Source organism: Canis lupus, chromosome 31, assembly GCF_003254725.2.
Source record: "Canis lupus dingo isolate Sandy chromosome 31, ASM325472v2, whole genome shotgun sequence".
Lineage (NCBI taxonomy): Eukaryota > Metazoa > Chordata > Mammalia > Carnivora > Canidae > Canis > Canis lupus.
The window spans coordinates 39,165,864-39,189,376 of NC_064273.1; the positions used below are offsets into that span (position 1 = coordinate 39,165,864).

At 64.4% G+C, this 23,513-nt stretch overlaps 1 protein-coding gene across 22 annotated transcripts in view; it reads left to right on the forward strand.

The window, feature by feature from the left end:
* Positions 1-22,403, forward strand: part of PCBP3 (poly(rC) binding protein 3) — a 251,944-nt gene extending 229,541 nt beyond the window's left edge. For 9 of the 22 annotated variants that reach the window (XM_035709259.2, XM_049104556.1, XM_049104561.1 and 6 more), the window contains 7 exons: positions 1,232-1,375; positions 4,230-4,271; positions 12,714-12,792; positions 13,468-13,527; positions 15,905-15,957; positions 20,636-20,805; positions 21,659-22,403. In XM_035709259.2, coding sequence (XP_035565152.1) covers positions 1,232-1,375; positions 4,230-4,271; positions 12,714-12,792; positions 13,468-13,527; positions 15,905-15,957; positions 20,636-20,805; positions 21,659-21,695 — 585 coding nt within the window. In that variant the 3' untranslated portion in view covers positions 21,696-22,403. Of the gene's footprint in view, positions 1-1,231; positions 1,376-4,229; positions 4,272-12,713; positions 12,793-13,467; positions 13,528-15,904; positions 15,958-20,635; positions 20,806-21,658 lie in introns of those variants that run through there. The other 13 variants (XM_049104569.1, XM_049104565.1, XM_049104568.1 and 10 more) reach the window with 11 other exon arrangements.
* Positions 22,404-23,513: the final 1,110 nt, after the last annotated feature.

Below are 23,513 nucleotides of genomic sequence, written 5' to 3' on the forward strand. Positions count from 1 at the left end.
GAGCATCGTGAGCCCGGCCCAGTGAGGCTCGGGGGCTCTGGGCATGGGGCCCCCGTGGCGGAGCAGCCCAGCAAGCCCAGCCTTCCCCCGAGCACGGCACGGGGACGGAGATTCTCGCAGAGGACCACAGCCAGGCTGGCCCACGTGCAGAGCGACAGCACCCCGGCCCTCAGGCGGCCACCTGCCTGTCTACACGGCCCGCGGCTCCCAGTATGGGCAGGATCTGCCCATCTACATGGCCCACGGCCCCCAGCACAGGCAGGGTCTGCCTGTCTACACGGCCCATGGCCCCCAGCACGGGAGGATCTGCCCATCTACATGGCCCGCAGTCCCCAGCACGGGCAGGGTCTGGATCTGCCCGTCTACACAGCCTGCGGCCCCCAGCATGGGCAGAGTCTGGGTCTGCCCATCTACATGGCCTACGGCCCCCAGCACAGATAGGATCTCCCTGTCAACACAGCCCGCAGCCCCAAGCATGGGAGGATCTGCCCATCTACATGGCCCACAGCCCCCAGCACAGGCAGGGTCTGGATCTGCCCGTCTACACGGCCCACAGCACCCAGTATGGGCAGGATCTGCCTGTCTACATGGCCTGCGGCCCCCAGCACAGATAGGATCTTCCTGTCTACACTGCCCACAGCCCCCAGCACAGGCAGAATCTGCCCATCTACACGTCCCGCAGCCCCCAGCATGGGCAGGATCTCCCTGTCTACACGGCCCACAGCCCCAGCATGGGTGGGCCTGGGTCTGCCCGTCTACACAGCCTGTGGCACCCAGCGTGGGCAGGATCTGCCTGTCTACATGGCCTGCGGCCCCCAGCACAGACAGGGTCTGGGTCTGCCCGTCCACATGGCCCACAGCCCCCAGCACAGACAGGGTCTGCCCGTCTACACAGCCTGCAGCCCCCAGCACGGGCAGGGTCAGCCCATCTACACAGCCCGCAGCCCCCAGCACGGGCAGGGTCTTGGCCTCTCTCCCCGCCTTGTCAGGACCTGGCAGGGCACCCCGCGGGGTTGGTGGCAGCCTGGAGGAGAGAGGCGGCCCCAGGAGGGTCCCCATGGCGTGCCCTCCTGCTGCGGGGTGTCCCCACCGTCCGGGGCCGCCGCAGCCTGGGGTCAGGGCGGGGCGGGCGGCAGCGCGGGGGCGGGCTCGGGAAGGAGGCCCCCTCACCAGGCCCTGGCCTGCGAAGCTGCTCTAATGCTCTCTCTCCCTCTCCTGTCCCTTTTCCTAGTCCCCACCGAAAGGTGCCACCATCCCCTACCGCCCAAAGCCCGCCTCCACCCCTGTCATTTTTGCAGGTGGTCAGGTAAGAGCCGACCCGCTCGCGGCCTCCACTGCCAACCTCAGCCTCTTACTGCAGCCCCCGCCGCTGCCCGTTAGTGCACTCAGGTTTTCTCCCCTGTCACGTGCACGTCTCCCACCCCACCCGCGCTGGATGCAGAGCTCTCCCGGCCCGCGGCCCGGCGGCTCGGGGCAGGGGCGGGGGGGGAGGGCACCCCGCGGCGCTGGGCCCTGGAAGTGTCCTCCCCCGGGCCGGGCACAGGAGGACCGCGCCCCTGCCCAGGCCCAGATCTAGCTTAGCGGAGGGGTGGGGCGTGCCCGTGGCCCCGTGGCTCCAGGTTGAAGCAGCTGAGCTGCACGAGCAGGGTCCTGTTCCCCCTGGAGCGCACGCTCCACTGTGCGGGGGTGCCTGGGGGCAGGGAAGGGGGGCCCAGCCGGGCGCCCCGCCCTGCCCCAGCCAGCCGGGCCGGGAGCACCTGCTTGCACACCTGCGGCTGTGCCCAGAGCCGCTGGCCCCCTCCCCCCGCCGGCCCGGAGCCTGGGCGGCCAGGCGTCGCCGGGAGATTTGCATCCGAGGCCGGCAGTTCATCAGCGGGGCCTAGAGAGCCGGGGAGAGGGGCGGGGCACGCCTCCCCGCGAGGGCCCACCCGCCATCGGGCACCCGTGCCACACACCCCGGGGTCACGACAGCGGGGGTGGAGGGCCCCGGACGACGCCCGGCCGGTGGTGCCTGGAGGAGCTCTGCGTCCAGCTGGCGGTGACGTGTGTCTCTGTTGGAGGGAGAGTGAAGACGGGGAATTTTCGGAGGTGACCCAGGTCGGGCGGAAACGGTCATGATTTTTTCATTGACAAAGTCAGATAAAAATCTGTCTGCATTTTAAAGGAATCTTATCAGATCCTCCAAACGCACACGTTAGACGAGGGGCAGAGACCCCCACGAGCAGCATGTGGGCAGCTCCCCACAGGGAGTACGTGGGCGCTGCCCCAGGGCCTCCCTCCAGCCCCCCGCCCCCCCGCCGAGGTCTCCCGGCAGCCCTGCCCTTGGGCTGGACCCTTCACGTCGCTGTGCCCTCCCGTCACAGCCCCATGTTGCAGGTCAGAAAGGGCCAGAGGCACCGAGGGGCACCCAGACAGTCCAGTGGCCTGGACCCAGACACGTGAACAAACCCACGGTGGCGCCACGTGGCAAAGCACAGGCCTTCAGCCCAAAGGGAGGCGCCTTAGCACAGTCGGGGGCCCAGGAAGCCATGGGAGCCCAGGGCGGCCAGGCCACCCCCGTCATGGGCACTTGTCCCCAGGCTGTGCTCAGGCCATAGGCACCTGCATCTGTGCCCCTGGGACAGTTGTTCTCGCCAGTGGTCCTTCTCGGCCCTGCGGGGACAGAGGAGCCACGGCACACGCTGAGAAACGGGGCGTGAATGCGATCTGAGCCCGGCCCTGAGAGCCGTGGCCTGCACCTCGCTGTGCCGGAATGCGCGCCTCTGGCCCTCCAGGGCCCGGGAGGCCCACCGGCCAGCAGGTGCCCGCCAGGTGCCCGCCAGGGGCATCAGCCCTGCATCACAGGCAGGTCACACGTGGTGACGCTTCGTCCAGACTTTTATACCTTCCCTGTGTCCAGAGAGCCCGGGAGAGGCTCACGCCTCAAGTAGAATTCAGAATTCCCTGGGCAAGAGCGAGCCAGAGACGCCCGGGCAAAGAACTGCCCTGCCGGGAAGCGTGTGCAGCTCACGCAGACGTACGGGCCCCGACCTAACGGGCCTGTGGCAGCGGGCGTGTCCCGGGGCCGTTACAGGTGGTGACACGTCGGAGCAGGTGCCTGGTGGCACCTCCGCAAACCGCAGGGCCACGCCCCTACCTCCGTGTGCACAGCTCCCCCCTCACCTGGAGCATCTGATAAGATCCCTCTACTCCTCGGAACGCCTCTGGCGACCGTGACGTGCCCGGGGCTCCCCCCGGTGCTCCCTGCAGATCCAAAAGCCATGGTTTGGCCGCACCTTGGCCCCGCCCCTCGGTGTGCGGTCCCCAGACGGGACCCTCGCTGACCTGGGGTTCCCCTCGGGTGCACACGTGGACACGGGGCGGGGGGACGTGCCCCCTCGGGCTGCAGCACAGAGACCCGCGTGGCGGGCCCCTGAGCGCGGCTGCCCGGGGCTGGTGTGGCACGTGCCCCGTCACGGCCCGCGAGGCCTGGCAGCAAGTCTCCAGTCTTCACTCTCCCTTCACACCTGTGGTTCGTGTGTTTCTGGCCGTGAGTTTTGGGAGCATCTCGGCTGGTGGACGGTTGAGGCAGGAGGGGGCGGGCAGGCGGAGGGGGCCTAGGCCCACGCGGGCGCCGCGGCTGGTGGGGCCGCCGCCTGGAAGGTGAAGCCGGGGGGACCCCGCTGGCCCCCCGGGAGCCGTCCCTGCGTGTGCAGGTCGGGCCTCCTGTGACGGGGGCACTTTTCTTTCTTCATCTGCTTCGCAGAATTGGTTTTGAGTCACCTTTTAGAGGTCCTTCGGCCTGGTTTTCTTGGGATAAATACTTTGTAAAAAGTTGATGACAAGTCAGAGGGTCAGTAACTAGCGATCCCGGCAGGGGTTTGGTTTTAAGAACCTCGGGGAGTGGGGAGCCGCCTGGCGCTGCCCGCTCCTGCGCTCCTGAGCTCTCGGGGCTGGGGGTGGGCGGCTCCCGGCCCCCGCCTGGCTGTAGCTCCAGCCGCCCGCCCGCCCGTGGGTGCCGCTGAGGCCTGGCGCCAGGACACCCCCCAGTCTACACCTCCCGGTGCCCTGGGGGTTCCGATTTTGTCCTAAGCTACTGGGGGGCAGGCAGAGATGCGTTGTGCGAGGGGACGCTCTGACCTCGGGGCCTTGGGCCTGCTCACGGGAAGCCCCATCCCCGGGGGAGGGCCGCTGGTGGGTGCACGCGGGGCTGGCAGCTTCACGACCTGACCGTGTGTCTCTCTTTCTAGGCCTACACGATCCAGGGACAGTACGCCATCCCCCACCCAGATGTGAGTCTCCACTCTGCCTCCCTCGCCTTCTCTTCTCATTACCGTTACCCACCTGCATGCTGCTGTTACTTGCTACTAATATTAATATTACGCAATAATATTAATACCGTTCTCTCAATGTTCCTGACCTGTGTCGTATCCATATGACCTTGAGTAACCTTTAACCTCTTAGCACTAATTCTACTCGTTTGGAGGACTTGGCCTGTTTTCAAATTGATTTGATCGTTGCTGCACTCTGGGGCTTTCCTCCGCACACAGGGCCTCAGGCGGTGGCTGCAAGGCTGCTCTGCCCGTGGCACCCGCCCGAGCGGCCAGGGACAGGGGTGCCCTACAGCCACCTGAGAAGTTAGATGACACACTGTCAGCCAGGTGCTCTAAGAGATGCGGGAGGGGACGTTTGAACGTCTGGTAAAGCTAGACTTTCCCCCTGGGGAGCCCAAGGTGCAACAGCACCCCGCACCCCCATTCCCAAGGACAAAGCCAACAGAAGGGCCTTGGCTTTCGTCTGAGGGCTGAAGCCGCGTGCTCCGCCGTCGGGGCCTGCTCAGCCGCCCTGAGTGCGTCACAGTCTGCGTGGAATCAGGGGTGAGGATGGGGACACCCGGAAATGCACCGTGGGGTGCAGGGGGCGGGGAGACAGTGTGCAGCAGGTACAGGGCAGCAGCCGTGATCCACGGTTGTCTCTCCACAGGGATCTAGATGCGTGTGGGGCTGGGGCCAGGATGCCTGCGTGAGCCGGTTGTGAAGGGCGGGTCTGGGGAGGGAGGAGGGGACAGGGCAAGGCCGGGAGGAACTGGGGATCCGCCTTGGCACTGCTTTCAGCAGGTGCGGCGAGCCTGGCGTGGGGAAGCCCTTCCTTCTCTAAACCATTCTGAACGTCGCCGGACTTCACAGCCTCCCTGTGAAAGCGCTTCCTGCATGTGACCTGAGACTCGCGGGGTGGGGGGGGTGGCGCCAGGCGGGCGGGCGTTGGCATCGTCTGCAAACCCCTGTGCGTTTGAGGTGGGCGAGTGCTGACGTGGCAGTGAGCCGTCCGGGCAGAGCAGGCGAGGGCTTCTGGAAACTCAGCCAGGCTGAGTGAGAATGTGGGAGACGCGGGCCGTCGGTTCAGTACCATCGCGGGGAGACCTCCTGCCCTCGGTGGCTTGTGGGCAGTGCCAGTTCTGTCCACCTGTTCACTCCCATCCCACAGACGGCCCCGAGTGGGGGCAATGGGAGGCCAGGATGCAACTCAGGTGATGGCACAGTCTTTACTTAACGTGGGGCCGGGTGCTCTTGTGCCCCCTGGAAGTGCAGGTACATGTGCAAGGGCAGATTGGAAAACCTGGCTTGTTGGCTTTTTCAAAGCTCAGGAGACACAGTGGTCAGGCCCCTAGTAAAGGGCAGTTGACCCCAGGGCACAGCTCTTAGGTGGGGCCTGAGGTTTCCTGCAGCCCCTGAGCCGACAGAGGAGCATTTCTGGCCTGAAGTCCCAGGTTTGTGGGTGTGCACACCTGTGTGAGGCTGAGGAACTTCAGCCTGGCTGATTGATTTTTATGTTACTTGGTGGTTGTGTCTTCCCCGCATGATTTTCTCAGAATCTCTTAAAAGTGGGTAGTTCTGCAGGCTTTTTTCTCAGACCGATCAAACTTCTAAGTGTTGCATAATTGCCTCCTTACGTTTGGTAGAGACCCGAGACACTGGGCTATTCTCATGGAACAGCCCTCTGTGCGGTGTAGACCGGCCCCCGCGGCCGTGCAGCTGCTGGGACTCTATGGTGGGAGCTCAGAGAATGTGTGAAGCCTGCAGGCTCGCGGCGTTGAAGACGGGATGCTCCATCCAGAACAACTGTCTGGTGACATACATGATGATGGCCAGGAAGGCAGCGTTTATCTGAGCTTAGCAGTCAGTAGGGATTGTAAAGGCTTGGTTTCCTAGAACCCAGGTGTCATGCTGGTAGGAAGCGGTACCTTATTTTGTAATAAATACTTGAGTCACGGTGGCTGACACGCCACCAGGACCCTCAAGCAGCCTGTGGGAAAACCGCTTTCGTAGAGCCGAGCACTCCTTCACCTAGAATGAACCTGTAAGTGTTTCGTCCTTGCCTGGTGCTGAAGAGCGTGCTCCAGGTCACCCTCCCTGTGGCCTGGCCAGTGTCCCTGCAGGGTCTCGCCTGCCACTGCCACTCACTCGTTTTGCCCCAGTCCTCCCAGACGTGCCCTGGAGAAGCACTGGGACGCCGGGTGTGGGGAGGACGGCCTCAGCCACAGCCTGACCACCTGGTCCACTGAGTTCAGATGTGGTGGAGGAGGCAGCAGGGACTCAGATGCCGGACTGCCTACCCCCCCACTCCCCAGCCCCCCCAGGACCTGTGGGACCCCAGGAACAGACATGCGGTCACACGGGAGGGAGGGAAGAGTCAACCTCAAGCCGCCCCCCATGTGTGATGCTTCTCTGCCACTCGTCAGGGTATCCAAGTCCCTCCTGTAAGCCCCCCTCACCCAAGGGGCCCCAAAAGCTAGCCGAAACCCAGCCTCGCATGGGAGGTGACAACTAAGGGTTTGCGACCTCTGCCTCCCACCTGGGCCTGGCACTGACTGCGGGGTGGCGATCGGGACAGCCCCCCAGTTTCACACACAAGGGAGTGGTGGCTTCAAAAGCTCACCACCAGAGCTGAAGAGCCCCGGTGGTGCCCAGCGTCCAGGAGTCCAGGCAGTATGTTCCTCAGAGTAAGCAGTGGAGACGGCAACATGGGAGTCACAAGTGAGAGACATCGGTGGGAAGATGCACGTTATTAGGTCCTCTGTGGGCAGTGTTTCCTAGATGTCTGCTCGCATTTCGCTGTGGCTGTGGAACCAACTCCCCGAGGGCTGCCGCTCACCTCCTCCAGAACCCATGGGGAGGGTGCAGAGGCTCCCACACCTTGCGGTGGGAACCCCGGGGAGAGGAGCCAGCACACTGAGCCCACCGGCTGTTGGGCTGCACCTCTGCCCTGCTCTTCCCTCCAGGACCTGCAGCTCGGAGTGGTGGGGAGGCACCCACACACCCGGCCCTGACCCCCGGGGTGGGAAAGCAGGAGGCCCGCCCACTCGTGTCTCCCTGCCCCCACTGCGGGTGAACACAGCCAGCCCCCTCTCCTGCTGAGCCTCTGGGTGCCTGGCTTCCTCGCCCCAGCCCGCCCCTCCTCAGAGGCAAAATCTATGTTTTCATCCCATCGGAGCCCCAAGAGGTCATCACACAGAGTGACGGAAGATTCTAGAAGATAAGCACTGAGCATTTCTCAGAATCAATAAAAGAAGCCAATCCTCACATTGAGGAATCCAAACAAACCCCAAACAAGATAAATACAAAGAAACCCACTTTCTGTTTATCAAAGTAAAACCACACAACATCAGGACCAAAAGTAAACCTCTCTAAAGTTGTCAGAAAAGGAAGGTTACAGAGGAGCAAGAGAGAAAGCGAGGGGACATCGCATCAGCCGCCCCGGGAGCCAGAAGGTGGTGTCACGACACAGAAAGTAATGGTCAACCCAGGCTTCTGTTTTAAGAAGATCTTCCAAGGACCCACATCCAAGGATTTGCAGGCAGACAGTGGTGGCCACCGGGCCTGTATGGGTGCCCCTGGCCCTTCAGGAGGACAGTGATTGCGGAGGGAAGCCTGGAGACGAGGGACGAGGGGCTTGTTTCATTAACACAGGAATAGGCCAGGAACTACCGATGGTTGTGACGACGCTAAAATGTGAACGTGTCGGTAAAGGAAAGCAAAAATTGTCTGTAAAATTAAGGCCGTCTGACCTGTGGGATTAACATAACAACAAATGGACAAAAACAGGAGATGTAGGGGATCCCTGGGTGGCTCAGTGGTTTGGCACCTGCCTTTGGCCCAGGGTGTGATCCTGGAGTCCAGGGATCAAATCCCGCATCAGGCTCCCAGCATGGAGCCTGCTTCTCCCTCTGCCTGTGTCTCTGCCTCTCTCTCTCTCTCTCTCTATCATGAATGAATGAGTGAATGAATGAATGAATAAATAAATAATAAATAAATAAATAAATAAATCTTAAAAAAAAAAAACAAAACAGGAGATGTATGCTTCAGTGGGCCAAGGGGGTCTGAGCTTCCTGGAGGCCAGGGTGCCATCCCAGAAGAGGCGGATATGGAGTTTAGACCTTGAATGTGCGCGTTAAGACGTCAGAGTGACCACTGATGGGTAACAGCTTACTTACATGACTGCCACCAGGTGCAGAGGGGCCAGGGGCAGGGGAGACTGGTCTGTCCAGGTCCCTCCTCCTATAACACGCCTATCCCGTCAGGACAGTCACAGGTGCAAAACAAAATAAAGTGGCAGAAATTAGTCCCTTATACATGTAATTGTGATCAAAGTAAAACCAGTGTTCCAGTTAAAAAAGGGCTGTCTGACTAAAAAAGAAAAAAAAACAGCCAAAAAAAAAAAATTAAGGGGCAGCCCTGGTGGCGCAGCAGTTTAGTGCTGCCTACAGCCCAGGGCGTGATCCTGGAGACCCTGGATCGAGTCCCACATCAGGCTCCCTGTATGACGCCTGCTTCTCCCTCTGCCTGTGTCTCTGCCTCTCTCTCTCTCTCTCTGTCTCTATGAATAAATACAAAATCCAAAAGAAAAAAAAATCAGTCTTTCAAAAAAAAATTAGGTTTTTAGACAAATAGCAAAACGGGAGAAAAACTCTAGCATTTTTTTATCCCAAGAGACACACCTAAAGAATAAGGACCCAGAAATATTGAAAGGATAGAAAAAGCTCTCATGGAAAAATACTAACTGAAAGAAACCCCTGTAACTTGGCAAATTCTTCTTATATCCATGTCAAATCAACCAAAAAAAAAAAGAGAGAGAGAAAAGAAACCTTACCTATCAACATTAACGTTGGGGGGTTGGGGGGGGAGCAACAGGACTTTAAAGCCAAGTCTAAAAAAATAAAAATAAAAAAAATAATAAAGCCAAGTCTATGTTTCATGGTTTACGTCTCGATAAAGGCTCAGTTCCCCCAGAAGACACAAATTCAACGCTTGTATGCACCTGGAGCCTATCTGCAAGTTCATGTAGAGAAAAGGTAGCAAACCGTGAAGGGAATTTGACAGACGTAGGGAGCCTGCACCGAGCTCTGCTGTGACTGGTGTGGATGGAACACATTTCTACACGACGTTGAAGTCCATACCGGAGGCGTCTACACAACTGGATCGCACATCACGCCATCGAGAACACCCACGTGTCCCACACTGGAATCCCACGGGCTGTACTCTCTTACTGCAAAGCAGTTAATTACTGACATCAATAATTAAAAGATGAACTCTTTAAAAAACAAAACTTGTTTTTATTGAAAGTTAAAGAAGATACGGACACCTGGGTGGCTCAGTCAGGTGAGTGACTCAGGTCATGACCTCAGGGTCGTGAGATCGAGCCCCGCAGAGGGCTGAGATTCTCTCTCTCCGCTCCTCCTCCTCCTCCACACGTGCTCGCTCGCTCTCTCTCAAATAAATAAACCTTTAAAAAAAAAAAAAGTTGAAGAAGACCAAAAGATGAAAAAAAGGGGAGGGGGACATACCAATTTCATGGATAGGAACTTGAAATATCTGTAAATGGTCATCCACGTGGGAACAAAGACCCGAACACTTGTCACACAAGACAGGAAAACAGCACCTTTCAAGGAAAATAGAGAAGATCCCTCTGTTCTCAGGTCCAGGAAGGGTTTTGTAAGGAAGACAGTGAGCACAAACCACCAAGAAAATAGTAACGAACTGGACTCCATTAAAGTTTAAAAATCATCTTTTCTCTAAAGACACCAAAGGAGAGTGGGGACAAGATCTTTTCAGCACAGACAACTGAAAGAGGATTAGCATCCAAAATATAAAAGGGGTTTTTGTGAGTGAGCGGAAGTGAACCCAGGAGAGAAATGGGCGGAGACAGAAGCGTCCCACGGGAGGGGAAGGCGTGAGCACAGCCAATGCCACACGGTGGCCCGTTCCTCACGCTGGCCCGTGCGCGGTGCGCCCGCCTCGTGGTACCTCCACGCTTGTGCACCTGCGACGGTAGGTGCATTTGTCTGCATTTAGCGTCTGTCTGTCTGCCCCAACCCAACATCCAGTGGAAGAGCTAAGGGGCAGGGAGCCGCCCGTCTCACGACACCCTCCCCTGCGGCCCCTCCCGCCATGTGCAGGCGCTTGTGAGTGCCCGACGGCTGATGGTTTAAGGGCAGAAATAGCTCAAAAAAGCAGGAGTCCTCTTAGCACTTCTCGTGCTCCTCCCTTAAGACACGTAGAGATTGCATCCCAAGGAGGAGAAGCGCCGGACAAAATAGGGACGGAGCCAAGACCAGAGGGAGGCCAGCTGACATCCGTCACCGGGCTTCCCCTCTGGCCACCCGCCCCCCGGACTGATGTCAATCCAGGCGCCAGCGTGTGCCCATCCAGTCTCCCCAAGACGTCCCTGCCTCCACGGTGCCTGGGTGGAGGGAGCGTGGCCATTTCGTCGTAAGCAGCAGCCAGTGCGTGGCAGTAGGAGGGCGGGCGTAGGGCCTGCGGGCGGCGACTCCAGCACAAGTGCAGAGCCGCGGGGAGCCTTCCTCTTGTGTGCCTGTGACGCACGTGGCCGTGGGCTCTGGAGCAGGCCCCCCGCATGCACCCCATCCCCCTACCTGCCAGGGAGGCGATGGACAGACCAGGGGAGCACCCGAGGTCGCGGAGCTGTGGACAGGTGCGTGGGGAGGCCGCAGGCTGCTCACGATGGTGGTTGTCCCCAGCCGAGGTGGACAACACTTCGTGGCCAGGCCGTTTGCCCGCGTGACCCCACAGATCAGGACAGGGGCCTGTGGCACCAGACGAGCGCACCTCCACGAGGCCGGTCAGTGCTGGCGCTGCCCCAGGCCAGGTCCGCCGCCAGGGCCCGGCTCTCCCCGCTGTCCTGAGCGACACACAGCTGTGCGCCTGGGCCTCGGGACGGACGGGAGAGGACCCGCCCTCGGGAGGAGCACAGAGCAGCGGGGCCAGGGCTGCCGGGGCCGTGCAGGTGCCCTGGGCAAAGGGCTGGAGCCCGCAGGGGGTGGCCACACAGCAGGCCGCCCCCCGTGTGAGCACCGTGATGGTCCCCCCGCCCGACAGCCCTGAGCCCCCCTGGCCGTCTCCGGAAGCGGGCTTCCTCCTCCATCCTGGGAACCTTGTAACCTTAGCCTCGCTTCCAGCCCCGCCGCGCGTGGGTTCAGAGCGCAGCCCGCCAGGTGTCCTGACGTGTGCCTGCTACGCACGCGGCCCCTGGGGCTCCTGGTCCCGTCCAGCTGGGCACGGGGTCAGGGGACCAGGTCTGTGTACTCGGGCCCCCGGCAGCACCTCAGCCACAGACAGTGCCACCCACTCCTCGTCCCCCATACCCCGGGTACCTTAGGGTATTTGCCACAGCTGCACCCACAGGGCAGGCCGGCGGGCGGCGCGTCCGTGTCTGTGTTTGCGTGGGGCTGCGTTGCTGACAGCCAGGGACCTCCCGCTGCCCTGCTGCTCCGAGGTGCGTCTGAGAAGCCCCCCGAGTGTCTCGGGCACGGTCGCCGCCTCCCTGACACACCCGCGTCGCAGCGGGGACGCCAGCTCCCCTCTGAGTGTGCCCTCCCTCCAGGCGGGAGTCCAGGGCTCGGGGTGGGTGGGCCGTCGGGAGGGCGTGAGCAGCTACGCGCGTCCCAGGGTGTGCGGTGCAGGCCCGGCCGTGAGCTAGGCCTGAGGACTCCCGGCTGAGCGTCCAGCTCGTAGCCCTCGGTTCCCAAAATAGGGCCACTTACTTTTACTTTCTGTTCTTTCGGGTTTCTCCTTAAGAGGCCAGGGTGAGCGCCTGGGTGGCTCAGGCGATGGAGCGCGTGACTCCCGACCTCCGCTCAGGTCGTGATCTCAGGGCGGTCCACGCTGGACGTGGAGCCTGGTTAAGAAAAGGAAAAGAAGTGAGGCCCAAATAGCAACGGAAGAAAGCTCCGGGGCTGGGGGTCAAGGGGACAGAGTGACCCAGTGGGCACGGAGGACGCAGGTGAGCCGACTCCAGCAGCCCTGGCTGCCTCTTGGAGGCGCTGCTGGCTGCGCGGGGTCCAGGGCTGGGGCGGGGCCGGGTCACCGGCGCAAGCTCTCTGCGGGGACCGTGACCTTCCAGCCCCTGGGGCCGGCGGGCCCTGCTCGGGGGCTCTCAGAGCCTCCTCAGGGAGCCCAGGGGCCCACGTGCAGCCCGGGGGTCGTGGCCGCCAGGTGTGTGCGAGCCGCCAGCGAGCCGGGCAGAGGAAAGGACCTGGGTGCGCGCCCGCCCAGCGGCCCATTGGTGTCCCAGGCCAAGTCCTTGCGTCCGCTGCGTCTGCCATGTGTCCGCATGGCCCCCCTCTATTTGTACAACGTTCTGTTACTGCCGTTTTAATTTGGTGTGACTTGTGCTCGATGACAATAATCTTCTTAGCTCTCGTGTCCCTCCTACCCCAGCAGTTGACCAAGCTCCACCAGCTGGCCATGCAGCAAACCCCCTTTCCTCCCCTCGGACAGACCAACCCCGCTTTCCCCGGTACGTACCCAGCTGCCCTTTCTGACCTCCTCTCTTCTCACCTGGGGACTCTTTCTGAACTGTCATTATTCGGGGCGGCGAGCAGCGCAGGTACAGTTCTAGCTGTGGACGCCAAGGACGCAGTGTAGACACGCAGCGGCGTGCACGCCGCAGAGGGCCGGGCGGGAGCTCTGCGTGCGTGTGTCTCCCGCGGGAGGCTGGTCGCCTCCCTCTGGCCTTGTGGCCCAGGGACCTCCGCTGCCCACGGGCATCCCGGGGCGCCCGGCTGAGCGCATCCACTTGGCCACAGCCCTGAAGCCTGTTGTCCCCAGGAGCCGAGCTCCGACAAGCGGACGGGGACGCCTTTGTGCAGGAGGCCGTGCACGGCCCAGGAGTGACACCTGCCCGGGACGGCCGCCGGCCCTGCCCCGGGGAGAACTGAGCTGCGCCAGCCCCCGCCCAGGGCGCGGTGGCCCCCGGCACCCCACGTGGCCCCGGGGTGGGGGAGGGCCTTAGGGCGGCGGTGTCTCCCTGGCAATGGCAGGGCATTGCCGCGGCAGCCGTGCAGGTGACCGCTCGCTGGACGCATGGGTCAGCCGTGCATGCGCCAGTCAGATTTTGAGCTTCCCTAGTTGAAGTGACCTTGCTTATCTCCTTGAGGGCAAACATTAAATCTGTCTCTTCTTTGCTCTCCAGGAGAAAAGCTGCCTTTACACTCCTCCGAAGAAGCTCAAAATCTGATGGGCCAGTCGTCAGGTAAAACGAAGCTCGCTGAGCGAGAGAGCGCAGGCCCAGGAGGCCGGGCACCCGCCCCTGCTGCCCCTGCTCGGGCTCGGGGTCACCGGCCGGGCGGGAGGAGGGGTGCGGAGGCCCGACTGCCTGTGCGCGGGGACGTGAGCGCCTCAGTGAGGGGTGGCGGGGGCGGCGGTGCTGTCGGGACGGAGCCCGAGCGCCGGCGCCACGTCCGCACGCACACCTCGCAGCCTCTGCGTCCGTGAGCGGGTCTGCCCCGGGCGCCATGGGGTGCAGGTCGCAGCCCCGAAGGCCCCGTGCGCGGGGTGGGCCAGTGTCTGCTGTGGGCAGCACGCACGTGGGGCCGCGGTACAGGAGGTGCCGTGTGCTTCGCAGGAAGGGATTTCCCAGGAAGCGCGGCACACGCTCAGGGGCAGGGCACCCGGCCGGGTTGGTCCCCACCGGCTGGTCACAGTCAACCCCGGGGCTGGGGCAGGGCAGGCGCAGGTCTGCAGAGCCCGGGACGCCACGTGTTTGGGGAGTGACGCCACTTGAGAGCTCGTGGAGGGGCGGAGCGGGTTCCACCCCGGTCGGCCAGGGCAGGGGTAGGTGTCCAGCTGCAGGGGAGGGCGGCGGGCAGTGCTTCCACCGTCAGGGCCTCGCTGTGCGCCCCAGGCTCCCGCTCCGATGCTCCGTGCGCCCCCGAAGGGCCCCATTTCAGTGCAGCCTTTGATCAAGCGAATGCAGAGCGTAAAGAATGAAAAGACAAGACGTTCTGATTATGGAAATGGGTGTCAACCCTTATGACGGCCACAGCCGGTGGTGGTGACAACACGTGTGCCCGTCAGCCCTCCGCACCTTATCGGTGATTTTTTACGATTACCCGGGGCTGGTGGGACCAAGGGCCTGGCTTGCCTGGGACGCAGCCCCCGCCCCGCCAGCCGCCCACCGACCCTGCCATGGCTCCCGCAGCACCTCCGTGGGCCTCACGGACGCGGGACATGTGTGCACATGGCCTCTTTAAGGCGTCCCTGGGATGACTTCCCGCCCCGGGGGACCCACAGGGAGAGCACGGGGCACACACACACAGACGCGTCCCGCGGTGGCCGCAGGTGGAGTAGGATGCGTGGTTCCCGGGACAGCGTCACTGATGCTCCCGAAGCAGGTGGGGCTCGCGGGGCGAGGCTGGAGTCCCGCCCGATGTGTGCGGCATCCGCGGCTGGTGAGGGGGGCTCCCCGCCGGCGACGTGGTCCTCAGGTGCGGGGCGCCAGCGGGAAGCAGCTGCGCCCCCGACCCAGCACGTCGCGCTCAGTTCCCTCTTGAAAAGAAGCCTCGTACTTTCCTCCGTGGGTCGGAGTACACCGAGGCGAGCGGACACGACGCTTGGCCTCCGCCCTCCCGAGGCAGGCTGCCGAGGTCCTGACAGGACCCACGCAGGACGGAGGACCTCTCCGGAATGCGTATAGACGGTCGGACAACCAGATAGCTGCACCGAAAACGTCTCAATGGGAACAAGATAAAGGACAGAAACTCCGGGTGTGGTTGCGCGAAAGGAAACGACAGTTCAGGACGGAGGGGTTCGCCCAGCACTTGCCCCTGACGCCCCCAGCACGGCGGGGCCCGGTGGGGACGCTCCCGGCAGAGGCTGACGACCGCGGCGCGTCTGCTGCTGGGGACACAAGTGCGGGAGGAAGACGCAGGGAGAGGGGAGGAAGGGTGGGCGTCCGACTGCGTCTCCCCAGGCCTCTGGGCCTGCGCACAGTGGGCCGAGGGCCAAGGCAGAGGCGGGAACCAGGAGGGGGACAGGAGGGGGCTCGGGCTCCGGAACGTTCTGACGGTATGAGCCAGACTGCGACGGTGGTCCCGTGGGTGGGGGCTGTGGGGCCTGCAGGGAGGACGGCGTGTCCGCTGCGGGTGGACGAGGAGTCGCGAGGGCCAGGGCAAGGGAGCCCGGATCTGTCGCCCCCGATGGTAGATCTCGCCCCGCGAGAGGCGGTCTGTGCTCAGAGGGGACACCGTAGACCTGGGAGCTGGGGGCCTGGCGGCCGGGGAGGCCTGTGTCCGCACCGAGCGGGAGTGCGCGGCCTCCCCGCAGGACAGCGCCGTGGGGCCGGGCCGCGGAGCGCGTGGTGCGGGGCCCCCAGGGCCTGGAGGGTGCCCGAGCCGTGCCCGGCTGCTCAGGAGTGGGATCCCCACGCGCCCAAAGGGAAAGCGCAGAACATCTACTACATCTGCTGGGTTCTGTGTCCTGGCTGTGAGGGGAGCGGGGACGCCAGACCTCGTGTGGTCTGACACCGAGAGCGCACAGGGCGTGTTGCCCCTCGGTGGGCCGCGTGGGTGGGCGCCGGGCGCCGTGTGCACAGCCTGCTGCCGCCTGACCTTGTCCCCTTCTGTACCCAGGTCTGGACGCCAGCCCCCCGGCCAGCACTCACGAGCTCACCATTCCCAACGATGTGAGTATGCCCGAGCCTTCACCCTCCCCAGCCTCACCCTGACCCCCGCCCTGAGCCCCGGCCCCAGCCCCCGGCCCTGACCCACCAGCCCCAACCCCCAGCCCGACCCCTACTCCTGACCTCCAGCCCTGACCCCCCAGCCCCGGCCCCTCACCCCTGATGCCCAACCCCAGCCCCTCACCCCTGACCCCGAGCCATGACCCCTCAGCCCCAACCCCCAGCCCCGACCCCTCACCCCTGACATCCAGCCCTGACCCCCCAGCCCCGACCCCTCACCCTGACCCCCCAGCCCTGACCCCCAGCCCCGACCCCTCACCCTGACCCCCCAGCCCTGACCCCCAGCCCCAACCCCTTACCGTGACCTCCAGCCCAGCCCCTTACCCTGATCCCTCACCCTGACCCCCCCAGTCCCAACCCCCAGCCCGGCCCCTCACCCCTGACCCCCAACCCCAGCCCCTTGCCCCTGACCCACCAGCCCCGACCCCTCACCCCTGACCCCTGACCCCCAGTCCCTATCCCTCACCCCGACGCCTCACCCTTACCCCTCTCCCCTGACCCTCAAGCCCCACCCCTCGCCCCTGACAAGCTCTAACTTCTCATCTGTGACCCCTAATCCTCCAGCCCTGATCCTGCAGCCCTGACCCCTCACCCTGACCCCCCAGGCCCAATCCCTCAGCCCTGACACCCCAGACCTGATCCCTCACCCCTGACCTACAAACCCAACCCCTCACCCCTGACCCCAGCCCAAAACCCCAGCCCTGACCCCTCACCCCTAAACCCTCACCCCTGATGCCCCAGCCCAGACCCATCACCCCTGACCCCCAAGCCCAACCCCTCACCCTGACCCCCTGCCCGACCCCTCAACCCCTGATCCACCAGCCCTAATCCCCAGCCCTGACCCCCAGCCCCAACCCCTCACCCATCACCCCTCATCCCGGACTTGCCAGCCCTGACCCTCACCCCTCACCTCTTACCTGCCAGCCCCAAAACCCCAGTCCTTACCCCCAGGCCCCAACCCCTCAGCCCTAATCCCCCAGCCCTGACCCCTCACCCCTAACCTGCCAGCCCGGAGCCCTGACGTGCCAGCCCCCAAACCCCAGTCCTTACCCCCAGGTGCCAACTCCTCAGCCCTGACCCCCAGACCCTACCCACCTGGGCCCCCTCCTCTCCCTGCCCACGGTCGGGTACAGTGGCCCTGAGAAGCACGTGATGTCACAGTCCTGGGACACTCGGCAGGAGAGGAGCCAGGGGACCTCAGGGTTCATCAGCAGGCAGGTGCCGAGCTGGCTGGGAAGGCTGCCCCCCCGCCCCCCGCTGGCCCCTGAAGAGCAGGTGGGGTCTGCTGAGCAGGATGCCACGCGCTTGCGGGACGCCCGTGCCCGGAGCCCACATCCAATCCTGCCCAGGGCCCACCCAGCTCGCGGCCTCACGGGCCACCCTGCCCAGGCTCAGCCCCACCCGCCCCGTACCCCGAGCGCACGGACTCCCGCTGGAGCCCAAGTCAGCGGGGTGGGTGGGGGCCGTGTCCAGGGGCAGCTGCTCGCGCCGGGAGGCCGGGACGTCCCGGCCCAGCCTCTTCCTGGACAGGCACAGGCTTGTGGCTGCGGGGCGGTGGCCGTCCTGTGCACACAGATGAGCAGGAGGGCAGGGGGCGGGCATGGGGCCCCTGGTGCCAGCTGCAGGGGATGTGCTCCTGCGTCTCTACGGGAGACGGTTCTGCTCTTGGGAGCTCCCGACACCGTCCCCCACGTCACGATCTTGGTGGGCACACCTCGCCCGTGGGAAAGGCGGGGCCACGCCCTGCCCGGGCCCCCCCGACCAAAACCGCTTCCCTGATGCCGGGCCTGCCTCCCGAACGTGGGATGAGCCCGGAGAGGATGAGGCTCGTCTGGAGAGTGAGCAGCAGGCCTGCTCCGTGCCCTGGGGCACACGGTGCCACCTTGCACGCCGACCGCCCTGCCAGGCCGCCCCCAGGGCCGTGCGCCCCTCAGGAGGCTGCCCCAAGGATCCCCGGGCTCCGAGCTGGCGCTTCTTGCGGGGAGGACTTGGTGACAGCACGGCAGGGGGCTTTCTCGTACTCACCTGGCCCCAGGGGAGGCGTGTGTGCATCAGACGTGCATCTGCCACGACACCCGTCTGTGTCCCCGGTCAAAGCTGTGCTAAGGGAAGTCTTGTTCACACCTGTGTCGCCAGCGTAGGGCCTTCTGGACGACAGGGTGCATGTGGGAACCCAAACCACGCGTAAGTTCCGCAGCACAGCCCCCTGCGGGCGTGGCGACGGGGACCCAGGCCGGGTCAGGGCCGGCAGCGTGTGTGGGCAGCCTCGGGTGGCATTCCTCGGCTCCCCTGGCCGTGGGTTCTGTGGCTGATGTCACGGTCCCTGTGTCTGCGGCTGCCCCACACTTGGCCCCGGCCCTGGTCCCAACCCCAGAACCACCCAGAGATCTCAGGGCTCCCATAGGCGGCTCCAGGACGAGAGCGGGATAGGTGTGTCCCCACATCCTCTGGGGTGCAGCTGTGAATCCGGCCAGGAGGGGCCACGGCTCTAGAAAGTGTCTCTGTGACTTTCCTTGGGCTCCCCGTGGACGCCCGCAGGGTGAGAGGGGAGAGCTGGGTGACCGCGGGTCCCCCTGCGGTCAGGAGACCGGTGAGGCCAGGTGCAGGCGCCTCCATGCCCATGGCTGCAGGGCAGGGCTAGGGGGGCATGACCTCCGTGCCCACCGGGTCAGAGAGGGAGAGCGTGGACACCCGCCAGCCTTCCTCAGACAGGTTCCCCGGAGGAGACACGAGCCGCTTCTGCCCGAGGCTCTCAGCCGTGACCACTCAGCCAACAGTACTTGCACCAAAGGGGAAGGTTCTGGAAGGGACATTGGGCTGCCAGTGGCCAAGGAAGTGTGAGGATCCTCCGGAGGGCTGGCATCCTCGGGGGGCTCAGCCGGCCCCACGTCCCCCTGCCGTGCCTGGCGCGTGGGAGGGCAGCCGTCCAGGGTTCTCCACGGCTGGAGGACAAGTCAAGGATGCAGGCGGGGACCGTAGCAGTCTCCCTCACTGACCTCGGGGCCAGGCCCAAGGATTGGAGGGGCCTGGGGGGCGGGGCCTCGGAGATGGGGCGGGGCCTACGAGCTGGGATGAGGGCGGGGCCTGGGAGGTAGGGCGGGGCCTAGGAGATGGGGTGAGGGCGGGGCCTAGGAGTGGGGGGCGGGGCCTGGGGATGGGACGGGGCCTAGGAGATGGGGTGAGGGCGGGGCCTAGGAGTGGGGGCGGGGCCTGGGGATGGGGCGGGGCCTAGGAGTGGGGGCGGGGCCTGGGGATGGGGCGGGGCCTGGGAGTGGGGGTGGGGCCTGGGGATGGGGCGGGGCCTAGGAGTGGGGGCGGGGCCTGGGGATGGGGTGGGGCCTAGGAGATGGGGTGGGGGCGGGGCCTAAGAGATGGAGTGGGGGCGGGCCTAGGAGTGGGGGCGGGGCCTGGGAGATGGGGTGGGGGCGGGGCCTGGGAGATGGGGTGGGGGCGGGGCCTGGGGATGGGGCGGGGCCTAGGACATGGAGGAGGGCGAGGCCTAGGAGATGGGGGAGGGCGGGGCCTAGGGGGTGGGGCCGGGGCGGGGCCTAGGAGATGGGGCAGGGCCTGGGAGGTGGGGGGCCTAGGAGATGGAGTGGGGGCGGGGCCTGGGAGATGGGGGGGAGGGCGGGGCCTAGGAGTGGGGGCGGGGGCGGGGCCTAGGTGTGGGGCGGGGCCTAGGAGGGCAGGTCCTGGGGATTGGGGGCGGGGCTTAGGTTTGGCGGGGCCAGGGAGATGGGGTGGGGTCTAGGAGGTGGGGGCAGAGTTTAAGAGGGGGGCGGGGCCCTGGGAGGTGGGCGGGGTCTAGGGGGTGGGCGGGGCCTGGGAGATGGGGCGGGGTCTAGGGGGTGGGCGGGGCCTGGGGTGGGGCGGGACCAGGAGATGCTGGTGGGAGGTGGAGGCAGCTGGGGTAGCCCAGAAGTGGAGGTCACCCGAAGGCCGAGCTGCCCCCGCGTGGGTCCAGAGGCGTCTGTAAACGGGCTTCCTTCCTGCCACCGCCGCTCGTGGCCCCAGCACCGCCGTGTAACACCGGCCGCGTGGACAGAGGGTGGACACAGGTGCTGGGAGCGAGCTTCCCTGCAACCCGGCCTGCTCCGTGCCCGGCTGTCCCCACACAGCTCAGCGGGCCGTGCCCCTGCCCCCGGGAGCCCTGGCTCCTGTCCTTCTGGCTGCTTGGTTCTTGACCGCCCACTCCGCCCGATGGCCCAGAGCAGCCGGGGGTCACACGGTGGGAAGGGAAGGGAACGTCTGACATGTCCTCAGAATTTCACCCAAGTTCATCAGAAGACAGGGTTTTGGGCGGCAGAGAGCTTTAACAAACTCTGGCTTCACACGAACACTCCTTCCTGGGGATGCAGCCACCTGCTCCTCAGTCTCCCAGGTCCCCAAGGGAGCCCAGGCGAGGTGACGCGGCCGGTGCCTTCCCCTTTGGGACTGGTCAGGACTCATTGCAGAGCCCGGGCGTCTGCAGCCTCACCCCCCGCAGGAAAGCCTCCTGGGAGGGCAGAGCTTGGGGTGGGGTGCACACCAGGGCTGCTCTGTGCCCCTCCCGGGCCTCCCCAGGCTCTCCGCTTGGGGTGGGGAGCCCCTCTCTGAGGAAGTCCTCCGTCCTTCCTTCTAGCTAATAGGCTGCATAATTGGACGCCAAGGGACCAAAATCAATGAAATTCGACAGATGTCTGGAGCTCAGATCAAAATCGCCAATGCCACAGAAGGGTCATCGGAGCGCCAGATCACCATCACGGGGACCCCAGCCAACATCAGCCTCGCCCAGTACCTCATCAACGCCAGGTGCGTGCCCCCAGGGCCCCGTCCTTCATGCACTGGTTGAGCAAGACACTCAGAGGGACTGGCTAGCCATGGCGGGGGCCCAGACCAGGCCCGTCCTCTCCAGAGGCTTCGCTCCGGGCTAGGTGTGGGAGTGGGATGTGATGGACTCGGTCTCCACGCAGACTGGGGGCCCCGCACCCCCTCTGCACGTTCACACCTGACCTTTCACCCTGGAGAGTCTGGTTCCTGGAGAGTCTGGTTCCCGGAGAGCTGTGGCACCTCGGCCCGGGCCTGCGGTCAGCCTGGCACTTGGGTAACTGGGTCGCGTAGTTTCAGGGAGCACGTTACTGGGCCACCCTGCCCTCACGTGCCCCGTGGTTGTAAAGACGCCGCCCCCACCACCCTGAGCCCTGCAGAGCCGCAGACCTGGGAACCGAGTGAGGGTCAGAGGTTCCGTCTAGGGCCCGGTGACGTCCTGCAGCTTCCCCAGCCAGGGACGTGTTGGAGAACACAGTGTGACCACACCTGGGGTCAGACCCTCCTCTTTAACTCAGAATATCGAGTCAGGCCCCGGGGAGGCGCCTCCACTCCACCCCGTGGGCCACGCGAGGCCGGCCCCTCCCGAAGCAGCTGCTGCAGAATCGGTCGTGGGCCTCTGCGTGCCCAGGTGGTTATTGTCAGGCCCCTGATGCGGTGACAGGGACCGGTCCCTGGTGGGGCCTCCTCCCTCCGCCCCGCCGTGGTCTCCAGCTCTCGGCCGCGCATCTCACAGCCAAGAGGGAGGTGACGCTGAGACGGGGTGCCCCGCCTCGCTTCTGCTCCCGTTTTACCAGAACACTGTGACCTGTCTCCCCTGTGCCTCTGTGTCTTGCAGGCTGACGTCTGAGGTCACCGGGATGGGTGCGCTCTAATCTGCCGACGGCCTCCACTCCGTGAACCCTCACCTCCACCCGCTCGCACACTCTGTACAGACCGCCCACCCGCCCTTCGTCACAAATATAAATAGAGGTTTTCTTTACTAACGAGAGTTATCTATGCCATAGACATACACGCACCGACAAGGCGGCTCTATATTAGATCTGTGTCAGCTCCAGGCTCTGTCCCTGACACCTCTCGGAATTAATTTATGCTCGTGTGTTCATGCATTGGCATGCAGTGTTAATTCTTTTAAATGCTTCGGGGGCGCTCCCATCTGTGACATTTTAGAAGTACCGTCCCGTAGTGTCAGTGTACCTGTTTAAGAATTGGTTTGACCTTTTGACAGCACCTCCCACAAGCCGTCTGTCCTAGACCGCCTAGAACTGTGGCTGCTTTGAGCGGGTCCGCTCCCACCCAGCGCCCCTGCCGACCCCGCTCCCCGAAGCCTCTGTTCGCTCAATCCACGTGTCCGCACAGGTCTGCGCGGGGGGCAGGACGCGCCTGTCCTTCTGGTCCAGGGGGGAGAACAGAGGACAGGGTCCTGGGCCAAGGTGCAGGCGAGGTGGGCGCTGGGGTCCTGAGGTCACCGAGCTGTCGCGTGCGGGGATGCGACGTGGGCCTGCAGGCATCTCCAGCGTGGCGGGCCAGGAAGCGCCTCTGCACCACGTTGGAGTTCAATAAATGTTGTGCGCTGCCCCTCACTGGCTCTGGCTCCTGTCTCTGCCCCCGGCACCAGTGGCCCGTGCACACACGCGCACACGCACACGCACGCGCACGCCCTCCGATGGCCTCCTGCCCAGAGGAGCGGGTTCTTTCTCACACAGGTTGGGATCTCGTCCCCTCCCCTTTTTAAATTTAAGTCTGACTTGCAAGGTCCTTCCAGTGCTTCTTTTGCAAAACTACAAGGACAAATATGAAAACGCTGCCTCTGATTAGAATTCAGCCCTCGCACCACCACCGTGTGTGCCCAGCTGGGGCATGTGCGTGCTGCACCAGCTCCCCGTGCGGCGTGCAGGTGTGCCCACCTCTGCTGCCCCTGAGGGCCCTCTGTGCCTCGGCTGGGCACTGAGCTCTGGGTGGGACACGGCCCCAACCGTGCCTCGCCCCCCCACAGGGCAAACCCGAAAGGGCCGGGGCCCCGGGCACACATCCAGGAGCCCAGGCTGGCTCTCGGCCAGGGGCCTGCCCCGTCTGCCCGGTGTGGCCAGGCCGCCCGGCCCAGGGTGGTGCTCAGGGCCCAGATGCTGGCGGGGATGTGGGGGACCAAGGCCCTCCTCCGGGTGCAGGGCAGTGGGTGGCCAGTGGACAGGTTGGATAAGCGTCTCAGAAAGCAAACGATGCCGCGGAAGTAGGACAGAGCCATGGTGGGGAGGGCGTCGGAGTGCGGTGTTCCGGGCAGGCAAGGTGAGGCATTCTGGAAAGGCGGGCAGGTGGGGGGCAGGAGCCTGTGCAGGTAAAACGGGGGGACGAGTGGGGCTGGCTGAGGGCAGAAGGCCACGGGGACTGGCGGGAGGTGGCACCCGGGCAGGGAGCGCCGTGTTCTGGAAGGCTCCTGAGGCAGAACTAAGGCTTCCTAAGCGGCCGAAGGGGCTGAGGAGGGTCCAGGCGGGCAGGACGGCGTTGGCCCTGGCTTGGGAAGGTCACTCGCCCTCCGTGGGCGACAGGGCTGCACAGGGCAGGAGGGTCCCACGGGGCGTGCGGGGGATGGGGACCTGGGCCCGACCTGCTGCTCCCGGGCCCGGCGCAGGCCACCCTCCTGGTCTCTCCTGGAACACGGCCTGGGGCAGAGCCGGGGGTAAGGGGCTCCCGGC